This window comes from Pteropus vampyrus, unplaced genomic scaffold, assembly GCF_000151845.1.
Source record: "Pteropus vampyrus isolate Shadow unplaced genomic scaffold, Pvam_2.0 Scaffold30, whole genome shotgun sequence".
NCBI lineage: Eukaryota > Metazoa > Chordata > Mammalia > Chiroptera > Pteropodidae > Pteropus > Pteropus vampyrus.
In genome coordinates, this window is record NW_011888811.1 from 11,659,901 (window position 1) to 11,675,088 (window position 15,188).

The following is a 15,188-nucleotide window of genomic DNA, read 5'->3' on the forward strand; positions in this document are numbered from 1 at the left end:
TTTGCTCAGGCTCTGACACTTCTGAGCTGTCTGAGGTTGAGCATAGCTACTTTCCTTCCCTGGGTCTTAGGGGGCTGGACTCAGGGCTTTCTAAATCTGGACATGTATACGAATTCCCCAGATTTTGTAAATATAGTTTCCTGGGCCCCACTTGAGATCCTCATTTAGTAGGTCTCACTGGGAACTTATATCTGGTATCCAGATGAGGTTGAAGCTGTTGCATTAGAAAGCTTCTGGACCAGATTAGTGCTTCTCAACTTTTCTTGCTTGAGTCTTAACCTGGGGAAATTAAAATTGTATTCCTAGAATCCAGCTCCTGAGCTTTCCATTCTGAGACTCTGGGATGGGATCCCAGGAAGTGACATTGTAACAGAGTTCTTAGGAGATTCTGAGGGGGTGGGGGTGGCAAGTGGCATACTTTCAAAAATGCTGGACTGCAGATGATCTAATATTCAACATTCTAAAGGCATTTTTTAAAAAAGAGTGAAACTTCTGATACATTAAGATGTGGGGTCATCCTTCCATCACAACCGATGTCTGTGATCCTCAAAGGAGGTTGACCCCAGCAGGGGTCAGCCAGCTTGGGAAAGGCTTGAGGACAAAGCATCTCTTTGAGGTTCAGTGTGTGAGGGGTTAGAGGACAGCGGACAGACCTCAACGGTTCGATATAAAAGAATGAGGGCAGCAGGGAGAGGAGCAGAAGGAACTGTTTGTTATACTTCAGAAGCAGCAGCACACCATGCTATGAAAATTGGAACTCCCTTTGCTTTCTGAAGGAAACCAACTCAGGGACCCTAAATGATGGCATCCTTCAGCAATGATCCATCATGAATCCCCATTGAGAGCCAAGACTCCCGCCTTCCTTGTCTCCAAACGCCTCCTGAAGTCAGTTGTACACTACTGATGAAGGAGTGGAGTAGGAGAGGGTGACGGTGGGGAGGAAGAAGGGCGCTTTGTAAATTCTGGTGCTGTCTATAGCTTTAGAATTAGTACCGATTACTTCCAGTTAATATGAAAAAAATTTATTGCATTTCTTCGCTTCCATTCTGCTGAGGACAGAGGTGTGCTAAAGTGGCACCAGTGACAGATTTGAAGTAAAAGACCGAGTCTGAGGCTTGGCGGGGCGAGGGGCTTCATCCCGTGGGGGCCTCAGGGACCTCCACCAATAAAGCTCAGCTGGATAACCCCATGGAGCCTGGGGACTTTGTTAAAACGCAGATTCTGATTCAGTAGATGGCTTGGCAAGTGAGGTGGGGCAGAGATTTCTAACAAGCATTCAGATGATGGATCAATTTTAAATATCAAGGTTCTCCTGTAGGTGAAGAAACACCAGTCCCACACTGTTAAAAGTAAATTTTTGAGACATTTAAACAATGGGATATTTGTGTAAAAGTCTACACTTCCAGCTTCTCTTATCGAATTGCAAGACCTGGCCACATGGAGCTGGCATTCCCACATGGCAAAAATAGGCTGGAGCTTAGTAGCAGCTGCCCTTAGAAGGGACCTGAGTTTTCCGGTTTGCAGCACGGCCCCTGCAATCATTTCAATTTGCAATTCTCCATCTGGTTTACTTAGGACTCTCATTTTATAGGTGGATGATAACTGAAGACCCAGAGAGTGAAGCTGTTTGCGCAGGGTGTTTGGTACGCTATGCAGCATCCAGGCTCCAGACTCAGGCCACGAGACCCCCGTCAGTCTACTTCCATGTGAGGGAGTGGCAGAGCAGGACAAGAACCAGGGCCCAAACTTCCATGATCTAAACTCGTTCTGTTCACTGAGACTGAACAGGGAGTGAAGGTGCTAGTACTTGGAGCCAGGAGGAGAGATCGCTGTCATCAATCACTGTACTGCACAGCCAGGGGCCAAATGAGAAAGTGAAAGTGCCCAGTTCCATGTGGACATTCAATAGAACAACCATGTGTGTCTCTTGTTACTCATTCAGATCGTTTATTAAGAGCAAAAGTTGGGCCGTCCCATCTGTGTGATATTGCAACATGAAAAGTCACATACATTACTAAGGAGACCCCCAAAGAATTGAGAGCCTTTCAACAGTACAGAGCCATAGATTACAAAATTAAAATACAAATGATCCCCCAAGTTTGGCAGGAAACATGTACAATATGAGGAGGCCTGGAATGGAAGGGCACTTGCTTTTCAATAAGGCAGTTACAAAATGAGAAAAAAAACAAAAACAAAAAACAAAAAACAGCAAATCCACACCCTCAAAACACTCTGATGGGCGTAATGGATAATAGAAATGTAAAACAGGGATCCTGTTTAACCCTGTCATTGGCAAAGATGTGTTCATTAAGTGGAAGCAACCAAAGCGTTTGTATTTTAAGATGCAAGCTAGATGAAATAACTCAATGTAGACATGTCTACCTTAAGAAAAGGTCCCACTTTGCCCCAGTCTGGATTCCACCTGAAAACATCAGATCACCTTTACCCTTCCTAACCGTAAACTTGGAAACAGTCTGTAATAAAATGAAAGGAATAAAAAGGCACCCCTAAAGCACCATGCTTCCCAGGGCATGATCTTGAGCTCACCTGTTCTTTAGTTTAACTGCCTAGCTCAGTAACGGGTTGGGAGGCTGCAAATCACAAGGCCACAGTGCTGAGTCTGTCTGAGTCAGGGCCAACTGAATTACATGAGCTCCTAGAACCACCTGAAAGGCAGAAATCTGACCAACAGATCACAGAGCAAAGCCACTTCGTGAGAATTTAGATTCTAGGACAGCACTACATCTCCCACCAGGACTTTTGAACCCTGGTCTTAAATTGTAGGCTAGTTCTGTTCACCTCTTCCATTTGTATTGCAAAATTCAACTGACTGCTTTCCTAATCATTCACTCAACCTTGAATTCTGCAGGTTAGTCTTGGGAACCTCTGGTCAGTTGCAAGGTCTCAAGAACCTGAGGACAGCTCACCAGGGCGAGAGGTTAGTCCAGGTAATACTGTGTGACTCAGGCAAGTCATTCGAATTTTAGTTCCCCCATCTCTAAAAATGAATTGGGCAACAGCAACTTTATAGGACTTTCCAGCATGAAAATATGGCACTTCTCTGACACCAAGACATGTGTTTTCCCTACTCTGCCAAGTTCTTAAGTTTTCTCAGTAAAAAGAGTATGTGAAGTACTCGCAGGAATCTTAAGGTATAAGCCCTCAGCAGCCACGGAAACTTTAAACTCCACACAGAGCAATATTTTAGCATTTTCTAGCTAAAGCTTTTCCAAGTGATACCGGGCATTAGTTTTTGTGGGACAAGCACAGAACTAAGGCCTCCTGTCTTAGTTTTTTTTTTTTTTAAAGCAGGCCAAGAGCAGCCCTGCCTCCCTTGGCCACCTCCATCATCTTCAGCAAGAACACCCAGGCTGATGGGTTTCTCAACATTCTCCAACAAGAAACTAAATGCACTGATACTCAGGAGGTCGAGGGCCGGGGGGCGGGGTGGGGCGGGGAGGCGGACAATCAGGACACCAGAGTGTCTATTTTCTAGCTTTTCTTTTTCAAAAGACAACTGCTATGCCCTGGGACACTGCCAGCAACTAGGTCCTTGGCCGAGATGAACAGCTTGTGGCCCCCACTGGGCGAAGACTGGGATGGAAGTTACAGAGAACATAGAAATGCCAGAGGTTTACCAAGATAGAACCAGATACCCCTAGGAGGTAGTGAGTTCTCTGTCCTCAGAGGTGTTTAAGCCCAGACTACTTAAACCCTTGGAGGATGGTTATAGGAAGAATGTCAGCACCTGTGGGGAGACTGGATGATTTAAAGGGCCTTTCCCAACTCTTGTCACTGAAATGACTGAGAGACTTCAGATGATTTCCATGAAGCAATGACTCTGTGCTGGGACTGCCTGTTTCAGCAGGCAAGGTCCCCAGAGTAAGCTTCCTCTCCCACCTCCTTCCCACCAGGCAGGCAGTTGTCCTATAGAATGTTAACAAAAGAGTTCCCACAAAATAAAGAGCTGAAATGCCAAGGTTAGATGCAACATTCCAGTTGCAAACAACAATTAGTATCCGTTCCCTGGACGGCTAGTAGTGAACATTTAGCTCTGACAGGAGCATCTAATGACTTGGCGGCTGTAACACATAAGTGAAACTCCTCTTCATTTTACCACACTGGTCTTGACTCCTTTGGTTTCAGTCTTTCATGGGATTCATTTATGATCTTTTTCATGTGCTGTTGCCAACCTAAGAGTTTGCTTGTTGAAATAAGAAGTTTGTCCATTTGTTTTTTCAAAACCTTAAAATGAAGCAACATGAATGGCAGGATATTGACATTTCCATGTGACATCCTTCAGGGCATATGAAAGAACCAGACCAAGCCAGAACTGAGGCAGGAACCGTACTCTTTAAGAAGGCAATGCCAGTTCTATTTCAAATTCCAGTTTTGCCCAGGAGCACCGAGAAGAGAGAAGGCAATGTTGCAACATTACAGGTGGAGAGAAGCGAACAGTCCTTGGCAGGTGGCGTAAAAATGCAGGCAGCCAGGATGAACACTGCTCTTCCCAAACCCCACTGCTCCCTGAAGCCAGACCCAGTTGCTTTGGAAGGCCCAGTCATTTCTAACAGGCAGAAGTCTCCTGCCCACAGATCAAGCCATGGGAAACTGCAGAAGAGACTAAGGCAAGTGGTTTAGTGGTTTGATGAAAGAACAGATTTCTGCACACAGGAAAAACGTAAGTTCAGATAGCTGTCTTTTCTCTCACCTTAACGTGTTTTCAAAGATGGAAAATATACTCACAACCTCCACTTTCCAAAGGTAGCTCGCTCTCTTTAGAGGAGAGATGGCATGGGAGTCAAGTGCGCAGAGCATCCTGCTGAAGGTAGAAAGTTTCCCCAGGCTTCACTTTAGAACAAAAGCATTCTTACAGACATTCTTGAACAGATAGATCCTAACACCACATATTCTTGTACAGAAATGTACTGCTGTCTGTCTCAACTGGGAAAACAGATTTGCTATTAGAGAAATGGTGACATGATCTACACATCCATTATTTTGGTTTAAACATCAGAAAGATACATCTTCTTTCTCAATAAGGTAGGGACATTGCCAGAGAGCAGGTTACCAATGCCTTAACCTGCAGGCCCCAGCTACTCCCAAACCCCAGCCTAGTGAGAAAACATGCCCCCTGACAGGTGAAGGTGTCTGATGCCTTCAAAGCCTTTCTAATTCACCCTCTCAGAACAAAAACCTAGATAAGCCACAACCTTGGAGCCTTCTAGATGCCTAAACATCAACATCCTTCAGCTATAAGTAGTGAGACAATCTTTAAATACATACTTGATCTGAATGACTAAAACACTCAGAGAGCACCCTGATGTGCCACCCACAGTCAGGTGTATTAAAATAAGACCCCTCATAGTCTAGAGTATGTTCTATATACATTCATTTATACATATGTAAAAAGGCTGCAATCTGCTAGACATGCATTTTGAACACTGGTGAAAGCTTTGCTGCAATGGAACACTGTTTTAGTAAGAGTGGTGGCCCTGTCCCCAGTCTACACAAAGCATGGTACTCTGCTCCACAGAACTGAATCCACAACCCTGCTTAGTGCGGATTTTGATTCTGACTTCTCTGTATCAATGCTCAGATTAAGCCATCTATGAGACATTAAAACTCTCTGCCAGGCCAGGCTGTCCACTGCTCCTTTTAGTATTTAAGGCTTAAGAAAGAACTCAGAATTAAAACTGAGTAAGAAAATGATACTTTTGACCACAGTATATGTCAAGATGGTCAGAAATTAGCATCCAAGTCCTTTCCTTCACTTTTTCTCCCATTCTCTATCCACACACCCTCTGCCCCACAACACACTGATTAGAAAATTCTGGAAAAGCAGACTTTTGTATATAAAGCTTTGTTTTCAAAGGATACTTTGGCTGAGATATAATTAGATTGAGGAAGCAGAGTTTTGAACATAAAAAAAATCAGGTAATTATTAATACTTAAAAAAAATTCATTTTAGCAACCTTTCCCCTTAAAAGGGAGGCAAATTGCTCACAAAAATGAGGATCAGATGGCACTGACCTTTGTTGTTCAAACCCATGATTTGCTGTTGATCCCCGAGCCTAGGTTGACAAGGCCAGTCAGACTTTCTATCCCAGAGCTGGACTTCTGAGCAGGAATCACATGGACCTTGGCAGCTTTCTTGGTGGTTGTGAACTATGGATTAGTACTTGTGAAAATATGAGCCCCAAACCACTAAGTATGTCTGTTTGCCAAAGCATTTACAGCCCAGGAAAATGGCTGAACTCATGATATATAACTTCCCCTCAGAGTGAAGCACAGAGGGGTGTGCAAAGGGCTGCGTCTCCTGTAAGGGTCTCTGTATCCGTGTTTCTGGAACCTCCACAAATACAGCTTGGCACATGCGACTGCCCTGAAGTCTTCACGTGATTTGAAACCTCTTGTTGGTGCGTCAGGATTTCCTCCACACTCTAGAATTTAAGTGGTGAACCACAGAAATGGCAGAGGTCTCATTAACTAGAGGTGTGAAGCAGATGTTACAAGGCTGGCACTGTTAGTGACAGCTCAATTAGCCAACAAATGCTGATTGAGTGCCTACTCTATACAAGGCGCAGGGCCAGTGAAGGGGACCAGGGTCAGACTGATTTGCTGATAAACGACAAAGCTGGCAGCAAGGCAGGGCATCTATAGCCCCAGCACATGGGGGTCTGCTCATGCACCTCCACCATCACCTGTACACCGTTGCTATTCCAGGGCTACATCTCACACGTGGCAGTGTGGGAATACAAGGTGACTATCAAAATATTTGTTATCCCACATTTCCAGCAGAACTGACTTAATGCTTTCTTGAATGCTGCAATACAGTTTTTCTTTAAATCTTTTTATGATCTTGTTTTATCAGCCAAATAGTTGCCTTAAAAGAAAGTCTTTGTATACACATGCTGAATCAGGAGAATAAGATTCTCCTGATCAAAATGATTTACAGTATTTATCATTCAAACTTTTATTTACAATAAAACTTAAAAATCTTTATGGGCTTAAATGTAGCAGATATCACCTGTGCATTAAGCAATACACTTCATTCCTGGAAGATATGCTTCATCCTCACTCGAGCTGCTTGCCGCCCTCTGATTTCTGGTCCAGTCTACTCTTGTTACTCTTCACCATGTAGATGAAGTAGGCGAGGGTTTCTTTTTCATTCACAGGTATGTTCCTGAAATGTCGACTGACAGTCTATATGGCGGGGAAAAAACCAGAAAAAAAACATGCATATATCAGGGCCACAAATTCTAAACTATGCAAAAGAGGAACTAGAAATTGCTGCCATTGCTGAGGAGGAGGTTATGACCACTGCAGCAGTCCCTGCAGAGCTGCAGAACTCAGACTGCTTTCCTTTCCCCGGGGCTTAGGTGATTTGGTTTCCAGGCTCCCAAAAGCAGGACTTTAGCCCACGGCATTGCCAAGGTACAGTCGCATTTCGGTGGTAGTCAACTGTTCATCATGGCATGATCTCAAGGTCATCCCCACAGAGGGAGAGACCGGGACTGCTCTGGTTAGCCAGCTGCTACCGTAACCTCCCAGGCCCTGGAACTGGCAAGGTGTCTTTAAAAAAAATGATGTCAAATGAACAGCCAGTTGAACAGATGTAGGTGTGTGACCCAAGAATTCATCTCGAAAGACATCAGATTTGAATAAAAAGTCATCATTTACTCTATATTCCTGATATTTCGCTTTATTTTATAAGTCCCGAGAACGCACATCTCCTCTTGCCCCACCTCATCCTATTCCAGCCACCAGCGGTGAATAGTGGCAAACGGGTAATGCAGTCATAAAGTAGGAAAGGCTTGTGTGCTCCTATGATTGATCTGGATGCTGGTGAAGGAGAGGTTTAAGAAAAAATAATAGATCAGCAAGAAACCTCTAAAGACCAAAAACCAGTGGGGTTGTGAGCCTTTAAGGAAGCCTCCGAATGAAAGTGAATGACTAGGACACATGGAAAGAGTCGGGGAACTAGAACTACTGAATGGTTATCTCTGGATGACAAGACTGTATTTTTCTTTTCTCTATTTTCCAAATGTTCTACAATAGGCAGAAAAACATATTAAGAAAAGAGGGATGAGTGGGTATCCACACAAATGCCAACAGGACAGAAGTATCCAGCCAGGCTGTTAGTATATTCAAATAAGGGCTAATGGAACAGTTTCTCCCCTACAAACTGTTAAGAACTCAGGGCAGAAGAAAACTTTCTTGGGCTTCATTCATTATAATAAATACTTCCATTACCAAAATGAGTGTAGAGAAAATCAAGGAAAAAAAACAAAGAAAGAAAAGTAGCTCCCATAGAATATGAGGGAAGGTTTGGGGATGATTAATCTGACACACTTGATGATATGCAGAAAGGTACATGTCTATTAAGAATCTCGCAAACCAAGATTCGAATAAACGAACAAACAAAAGAACACTTGGGACTTTAGAATCAGTTCTGAAATTCCGGGCTCAATTCTACTACAAACTTGCTGTGTGATTTTAAGCAAATCCTTCCCACTCTCTGTGTCATGGTTTCTTTCATGGAAAAAGAGCTTTCCAGGTCTAAAGCTACTGGGTTCAAAGTTGTGCAAAAGAGGGAACAGAAAGTTGCTTTCAGAGCTTTGGAGAGGATTATGATCCACAGGCACACAGAGCAGTAGGGAGAATCAAGGCTACCATTGGAAGCACAGTGCTGGCTTTCTCTTTTTGGAGTGCTATTTCGTCTACCTACTTCTGCTAACTGGGCCTTATTGAAGCCTGGTCTGGTCTGCAATTTGTAGTGCCGTTTATAACGCCGTAGAGTGTTCACTTGCAGCTGGAACAGATCAACCTGGAGGAAAGAGGAGAAACACATTATCCATCACCTGATCAGCCACGACCTACCAAGAACCCACTATGCGCCTAGCACTATACTAGGTAAGGGTGGGGATGGAGAGAACTATACAGAAGTCTTAGAAATGGTCCACTGAGGACTAATAACTGGCTGGGAGGACAGAAATAACACTGGGAAAAGAGTTCTGGCTGGGGAAGGTGGTTCCAGAAGGCTGGAGGAGGCAGTGAAGCTTGAGCTAAGGAGAAGCAGGGATTAGAAAGGCAGTGAGAAACAGAGCAAGAGTAGGGAAAGAGAGAAGATGATGAGCAAAGAAAGCCAGGAGATAAACAGATGGGCTAGAGGGTTACAGGCAATCCTGATGGGTTTAAAAGGTGAGACTGGATGGCAGCATGTCTTGAAGAACAGAAGGAGCTATCATAGGTAGTGGAAGGTGATGTTCCAGGAAGATGAGTCTAGTGGTGGTTTGTTGTAGGGAAGACTGATGCGGGCGGGGAGGAGGGGAGGTGCGAGGAGGGGGGGGCGGGGCGAGGGAGATGCTGTATCAATGATCTGGAAGTGAGATAATGAAGTGGAGCTTTGGAGAGGTGCTGATGCTAGAGGGGGACACCAAGCATGAATAGCAAAGGTAAAACCAGACACACATCCTGGAGGAAGACAGACCAGAGCTTGGCAGTGGAGTGGATAGAGGTGTATGAAGGACAGTGGGAGGCACTGTAATTCTCAAATAGTTCTTTCCTAGACTTGGCCTTAGGTATTAGAATCCTTAACAACCCTCCAGAGAAAACTCAAAAGCTACTGTGGCAAGTATACAAATCAGCAGGTTAGGGTCAGGGTCTCTGCAGATGACTGCATAACAGAGGGGAAAGGAACCCCCCCTTTTTCTTCTAACACAGGAAGAGAGGAAAGCTGCACAGTCATGAAACATTGAAGGCCCAGAAAGTTGGGCTGCCTTTACCTGCCTCTAAAAGAGATGTTCTTGCTTCAGGCAGGTGGAGAGCACTTAAAAACAAAATGAATGATCAATATGAGGGACCAAAGTCCTTCGTTCTTTTCAAAACATTCCTCAAATCTTTTTCTTCTTTTTTGGGGGGGGGGGTGGAGAAATGCAATTAGAAATCGAATACATCCCTTTCTTTATAAAATAATAATAATACTAAAGACAATAGAAAAATACATTAAACCAATGCTAGCAAAGGGGACACAGGGAGGAGCAGAAGGAAAGGGCCATACTTTCAAAGGTTTCCTCCACAACTGCAGACAAAGACCTGCCTACTCTTTCTATTCCTACAGTCATTTTCACTTTAAGTGCTAACAGGCAATTGCCTTATGAAATATTCATGTGTCAAATATTCAATGTACACTACAAACGGTTCTTCTTTGCTGAGTCTTAAGTGAAAAACAATTTAAATAGAAAGAAAATCCAATATTCCTTCCTGTATTTTACTTAATAGTACTGGCACCTTGAAGGAAAGGAGGCTTTCTGGTTTGAGAAGCCTAGGTCTCATTGTCTGGTGCAGTGGTTCTCCACAAGGAACAATTTTGCCCCCTAGAGGACATTTGGCACTGTCTGGAGCCATTTTTTGATTGTCTTGACCCAGGGTGGTGTGACTGGCATCTACTGGGTAGAATCCAGGGATGCTGCTAAACATCCTACAATGCACTGGACAGGACCCAGGACAAAGAATTATCTGGCCCCAGGTGTTAACAGTGCCAGGACTGAGAACCCCTGCTCCAGTATAACTGATTCTGGAATGGATCCTTGGGAACAAGCCTGGACCAGGAATTGGATGGTGATAGAAAATCAGAGCTGGTATGAACTGACAACTTATACCTTCATTTTGCAGACCACAAAATAGGGGAAGTAACCTCCCCAAACCATGCAAACTCAGTCTCCGACTTTAAAGATAATAACAAAGTTTTAAATAACTTGACATTGTGGTTGTATTTAAGCATTTGTCAGGATTTTCCTGAAGAAAAGCCTCATGAAACTCTTGAAAAGGGCACTGGGCTGGAGACCCCAAACTGTATGTGTGACCTTGGGTCTCTGTGCCTGATTGTAAAATGACAGGATAGTCAGACCAGTTGATTTCTAAGCTTTCAGCTCTCACAGTAAAACCAAGGGACTAACATTACTTCTTAGCACTAAAAGCAGGCCAGAGGTCAGGATCAGATTAGAATCCCTTCTTCCAGCTTCCTCAAGCTGATTTTTTTTGGCTGTTACCTCAGGAATGTCAGTGTCGTGCTCAGGAGAATCTCCGCCATCATCACTTGTCTTCCTCTTCCTTTTATTTCGTACACTCTGGATGAAATTTTTGTGGAAATCGCAGATATACAGGTGCCTGACCTGATGAGAAGCAAATTCAAGTCAGAGTTGCCAATTCCATGGAAAGAGTGATGGGTATCTGTCACACTAATGGGCTTCTCTCCTTGACCACGGCACTGGAGAGAGAGAAGGAAGAACACGGTGCAGGCCATCATTTCAAGGAGTTTGTTACTGAGTTGCAGAACAAGAAACCCACACTGAATACCAAGTTCCCAGCGAGACACAATGGTCTGGATACAGCAAGGAGAGATCTCTGTGGCAGAGAGAGTCAGGGAGGAGGTCCTTTACTGGAAGGGAGGATCTGGAGGTGGACAGGAAGTATTCGGATGGAAAGATGAGCCACGACTTAGTGTTTCAGATGAGGATGACAGAAGGCGTGAGTGAGGAGGCCCAGGTTGGACAGTATTAGGTAGAGATGACTAATTTGGTGGGGGTGCAGTGCATATCATAACAGCTTTGACTTTCTTTCAGACAAGACGGAGTTCTCCAAGGCTTCTGAGGCAGGGAGTGATAGGACATTTTCAGACTTTAGGAGTTAAGAACTTGCAGTGGGCTGGAAATGCATTGCCCCAGGAAGGAGAAAAGCAGGAAACAGACTGGTAATGGTATATGAGACACACTATTTTTAAATTGATAACAGGTATGACTATTGGATGACAACTCTCTGAAATACTTTTTTGTGTATCAAGTTCTAATTCTTCTATTATCTCACATTGATCCACAAAGAGAAGTGAAGAGAAATGCAGAAATTCTCACAAGGGAGAACTACATAGAAGAACCTGGAACTACATAGGAGAACCTGCTGATTTTCTAATATAGGCTGGAGGCAGAATAGTAAGGCAGCAATAGCAGCTGAGATGTGAAGAATATGTTTTTATTTAAGAATGTAGGTACCATGTTGCTGGAGGAACCATTCAAAAACCTAACAGAAACACGAATACTTGTGTAAATGACTTGAGGCTATTGACACTGAAACAGATGTTGCACAAATGTTTTTGAGAGGCTTCTGATTTTATTTTAGAGGCTTTTGATTTTATTCCTTAAATTCTTAAAGATAAAAGTAAGCTGATAGAAAACCAGCATCAATTAATTCAGGCCTTTTCATGGAAATAATAATTAAAACTTTTTTATTCAGAAGAATTACTCCCATGTGGTTGGATTAGTGAGTTATGAGTAGTTTTTATACTGTGATGGTGCCTTGCAGACAGCAGGTGCTCAACAAATGCTGTGGCATTGACACACGCATCCCTTGCATCTAGAAGCAGTCAGTAAAAGTCACCACTTCCGTATGTTACAAATTGGGACAGCTTTGGCAGATTCGACTCTGTCAAAGGACTTTCCGACACAGCACGTGTCCCTGTCTCAAAGACCCCACCTAGCTGATATATATATACTACTGGACATGCTTTCATCAGGAAAGAGGGCACACTCACAGCATACTCTGCTTCCTTGACAGGAAGCTGGCCCTCATGTGAGACAGTTCCATGTGTAAACTCTCAGAGATGAACTGCTCCTCCAATTCATAGGGTGACAAACTTGGTAGGAGAACAGGCAGAAGAGGTGAATTCCTAAGGCTGTGCCTGGGAGGTTTCAAGTCAGGACACCAGAATGATGGAATTCTAGATGGTACAGAACTTAGCAATCACAGTGCAACCTCACTGGCCCTAATCTCATTTTTTCTAGAGGGATAAACTGAAGCCACTCGGAGTAGGGAAATGACCTGGCCAAGGTCATCCAAGCCTTCTGACCCCTGGCACATGTTCTTTCCCACCCAACATTTTCCTTATACTATTCTTAACTTCCACTTTTCTCCAGGAATAAAAGCTGAAATATGTTAATTGGAAGAAAGTGTGAAAGCATGTGTAATCTTAATAAATTACAGAATACTGCCAATGTCTACATGAAATTAGTTAAACTGCCTAAGTTGGATTTTTGGTGCTATTATTTAAAAAGGTTCTCTGCTAGACCCTCTTACAAAGTAAACAGTCATTATTTCTACTTAACCATTTTCAAGTACATACTGGTTCAGAGATTTCAGAGCTTGGCGGCCTTTGGGAGGGCATAGAGAGGAAGAAGGGTGGTAGCAAAGGCTCTAGTGTTTATTTTTCCTGTTTCATTTTCTACAACAGCTAAAAATTCTTGTAACACAGCATTTACTTAGAATTGAATTCCTGCCCAAGCCTGTGAGAATGAAACAGAATCCCTTTCAGAAATAATGGCTCTACAACACCGCCTTGAAACAAATTTTGAGTGATTCCACCTCTAAACCCTCCTCCTTTAGAAGCATTACCTTTTGGGAACTCTAGTGCCAGGCTTAGGCTGCTTCTCTTCCAGACAGTGTGCATGAAGCAATTAACATAGCTCAACACAGGTTTTCCAGTGGGGTCACTGGGTAAATGGAGCCCCTGTTACAGCAGCACAATCGTTCAGATGTGATGGCATCCAAGGATTTAAAAGAACTGGAAACTTCTTTTTTTTAAAGACTGGAAAATATAACTAATATAAGCTGTTCAAATAAAGGCTCCCAACAACCTACCCAGAAGGTAGGCAGTGTTTTCAAGAGGATGAATTCATTGCTGTCTTAGAATTAAGCATTTCACTTCAACATGTGTCCTATCCAGACCACCTAGCCAGTGTGCTCTCAGAGGAATTTCATTCATTCATTCATTCATAGGGATTAGTAGTAAGAAAGCCACGAACTCACCCCTAACCATTTTAAAATAGCATCTTTCCATTCAAGAGTTGCAAATGTATTATAATTAACTTCTAAAAAGTTGGGGGTGGGAGGGAAGAGCCTGGAAGAAAGGGGAAGGAAAATTTCTTATTTAATAGAGGCTTATGCATGGGGCTTGGAAATAGTGAGTTTAAGAAATTAACCAGCCTCTTAGGTGCTGATGACTTTGACACCGTCACTTTCTATTTCTGGGCCTCAGTTTCAACTGTAAAATCAGAAGAGGAAAAGTGGGCATCCTTTCAGTTTAACAAGCAATCTCTCCAAAAGTGGAAAAATTTTGGTCCTAAAAGAGAATGGATGAACCACCTAAGCTCTTAGCTGGTCTACCTGAATATTCAATATCCCCTTAACTCATTTCCAATTCCTAATCATGAGGCAGAAACTTAAGGCTTCCAGCAACAGATGTCAAACTAAAAAGTTCTTAATTGGTTGACAATAGGCGCATCTTTAGAATTGTTAACTAGAAAAGGTGAAATCACAAAGGAAAAGTTTTCCTATAGTTCGTCACTAAACACAGGGCAAATCTATTCAAATTTAAAACTCCCTCCTTCTGGGCATTTCTAAAGAAGTTACCCCTAAGAAAATTGACGTTTTTCCTTCCAGTCACTTGGACGGCAAGAACCACCTCAAAAGACCTGGTCTTAGCCTTTTTTCTGCCATATCCTTGAAAACCCATTTCCTCACAGCGGCCTGCGAAGCAGAGAGCTCGGTGACCCTGTGCAGAAGCTGAGGCCGCGGCAGACAGAGAAGTAAAAGCCACCTTGCCTCTTCTGAAGGAATAACAAGGTTCCAACAGGGAAGAGAAGTTGAAGAGACGGGTCCCTTCACCACCCCTTCCCCAATACTTGCTCCTTCGTGGGTCAACACAATTAACTACCCCCTCCCTGCTCCAACACCTAAATCAATGAAAAGAGCAAAAAACTGTTGTCCATCTTCCCAGGCAGGGAGGGTCCTCGAAGCCCCCCTGCCCCAACCTCCCGGATTTGGGCAAAATCTTAGTGAGAGGATGTCAGCGCTGAAGCGGCCTTGGAAATCCCGAGTCCAACTCCTCAGCAGATAAAAGGCGGCGAGGCCCAGGGCGGGGAGGGCCCTGGAGTCCCGCCCGCAGTCCCGGGACCGCGGCGAGGAGCAGCCTGGCGCCGGGGCCCAGCCGGGGGCAGGGGGACTTACGCTCTTGTCGATGTCCAGCTTGAGTTTCTTCTGCGAGATGCTCTTCTGGACCCTCTTGCTGAAGGAGGCGTTGCCCGCGGGCCGGACGCAGCGCTCGCCGTCCTCGATGAGGCAGCAGCTCTGGCCGT

At 44.0% G+C, this 15,188-nt stretch overlaps 1 protein-coding gene across 1 annotated transcript; it reads right to left on the bottom strand.

The window, feature by feature from the left end:
- Positions 1-1,923: 1,923 nt before the first annotated feature.
- SAP30L (SAP30 like) lies at positions 1,924-15,183 on the bottom strand (the record flags this gene model as incomplete). Its single annotated transcript, XM_011356790.1, has 4 exons — positions 1,924-7,206; positions 8,732-8,830; positions 11,055-11,177; positions 15,061-15,183. Coding segments are annotated over 4 exons (474 nt in total), but the record flags the coding sequence as incomplete, so codon positions are not given.
- Between the last annotated feature and the right edge of the window lie 5 nt (positions 15,184-15,188).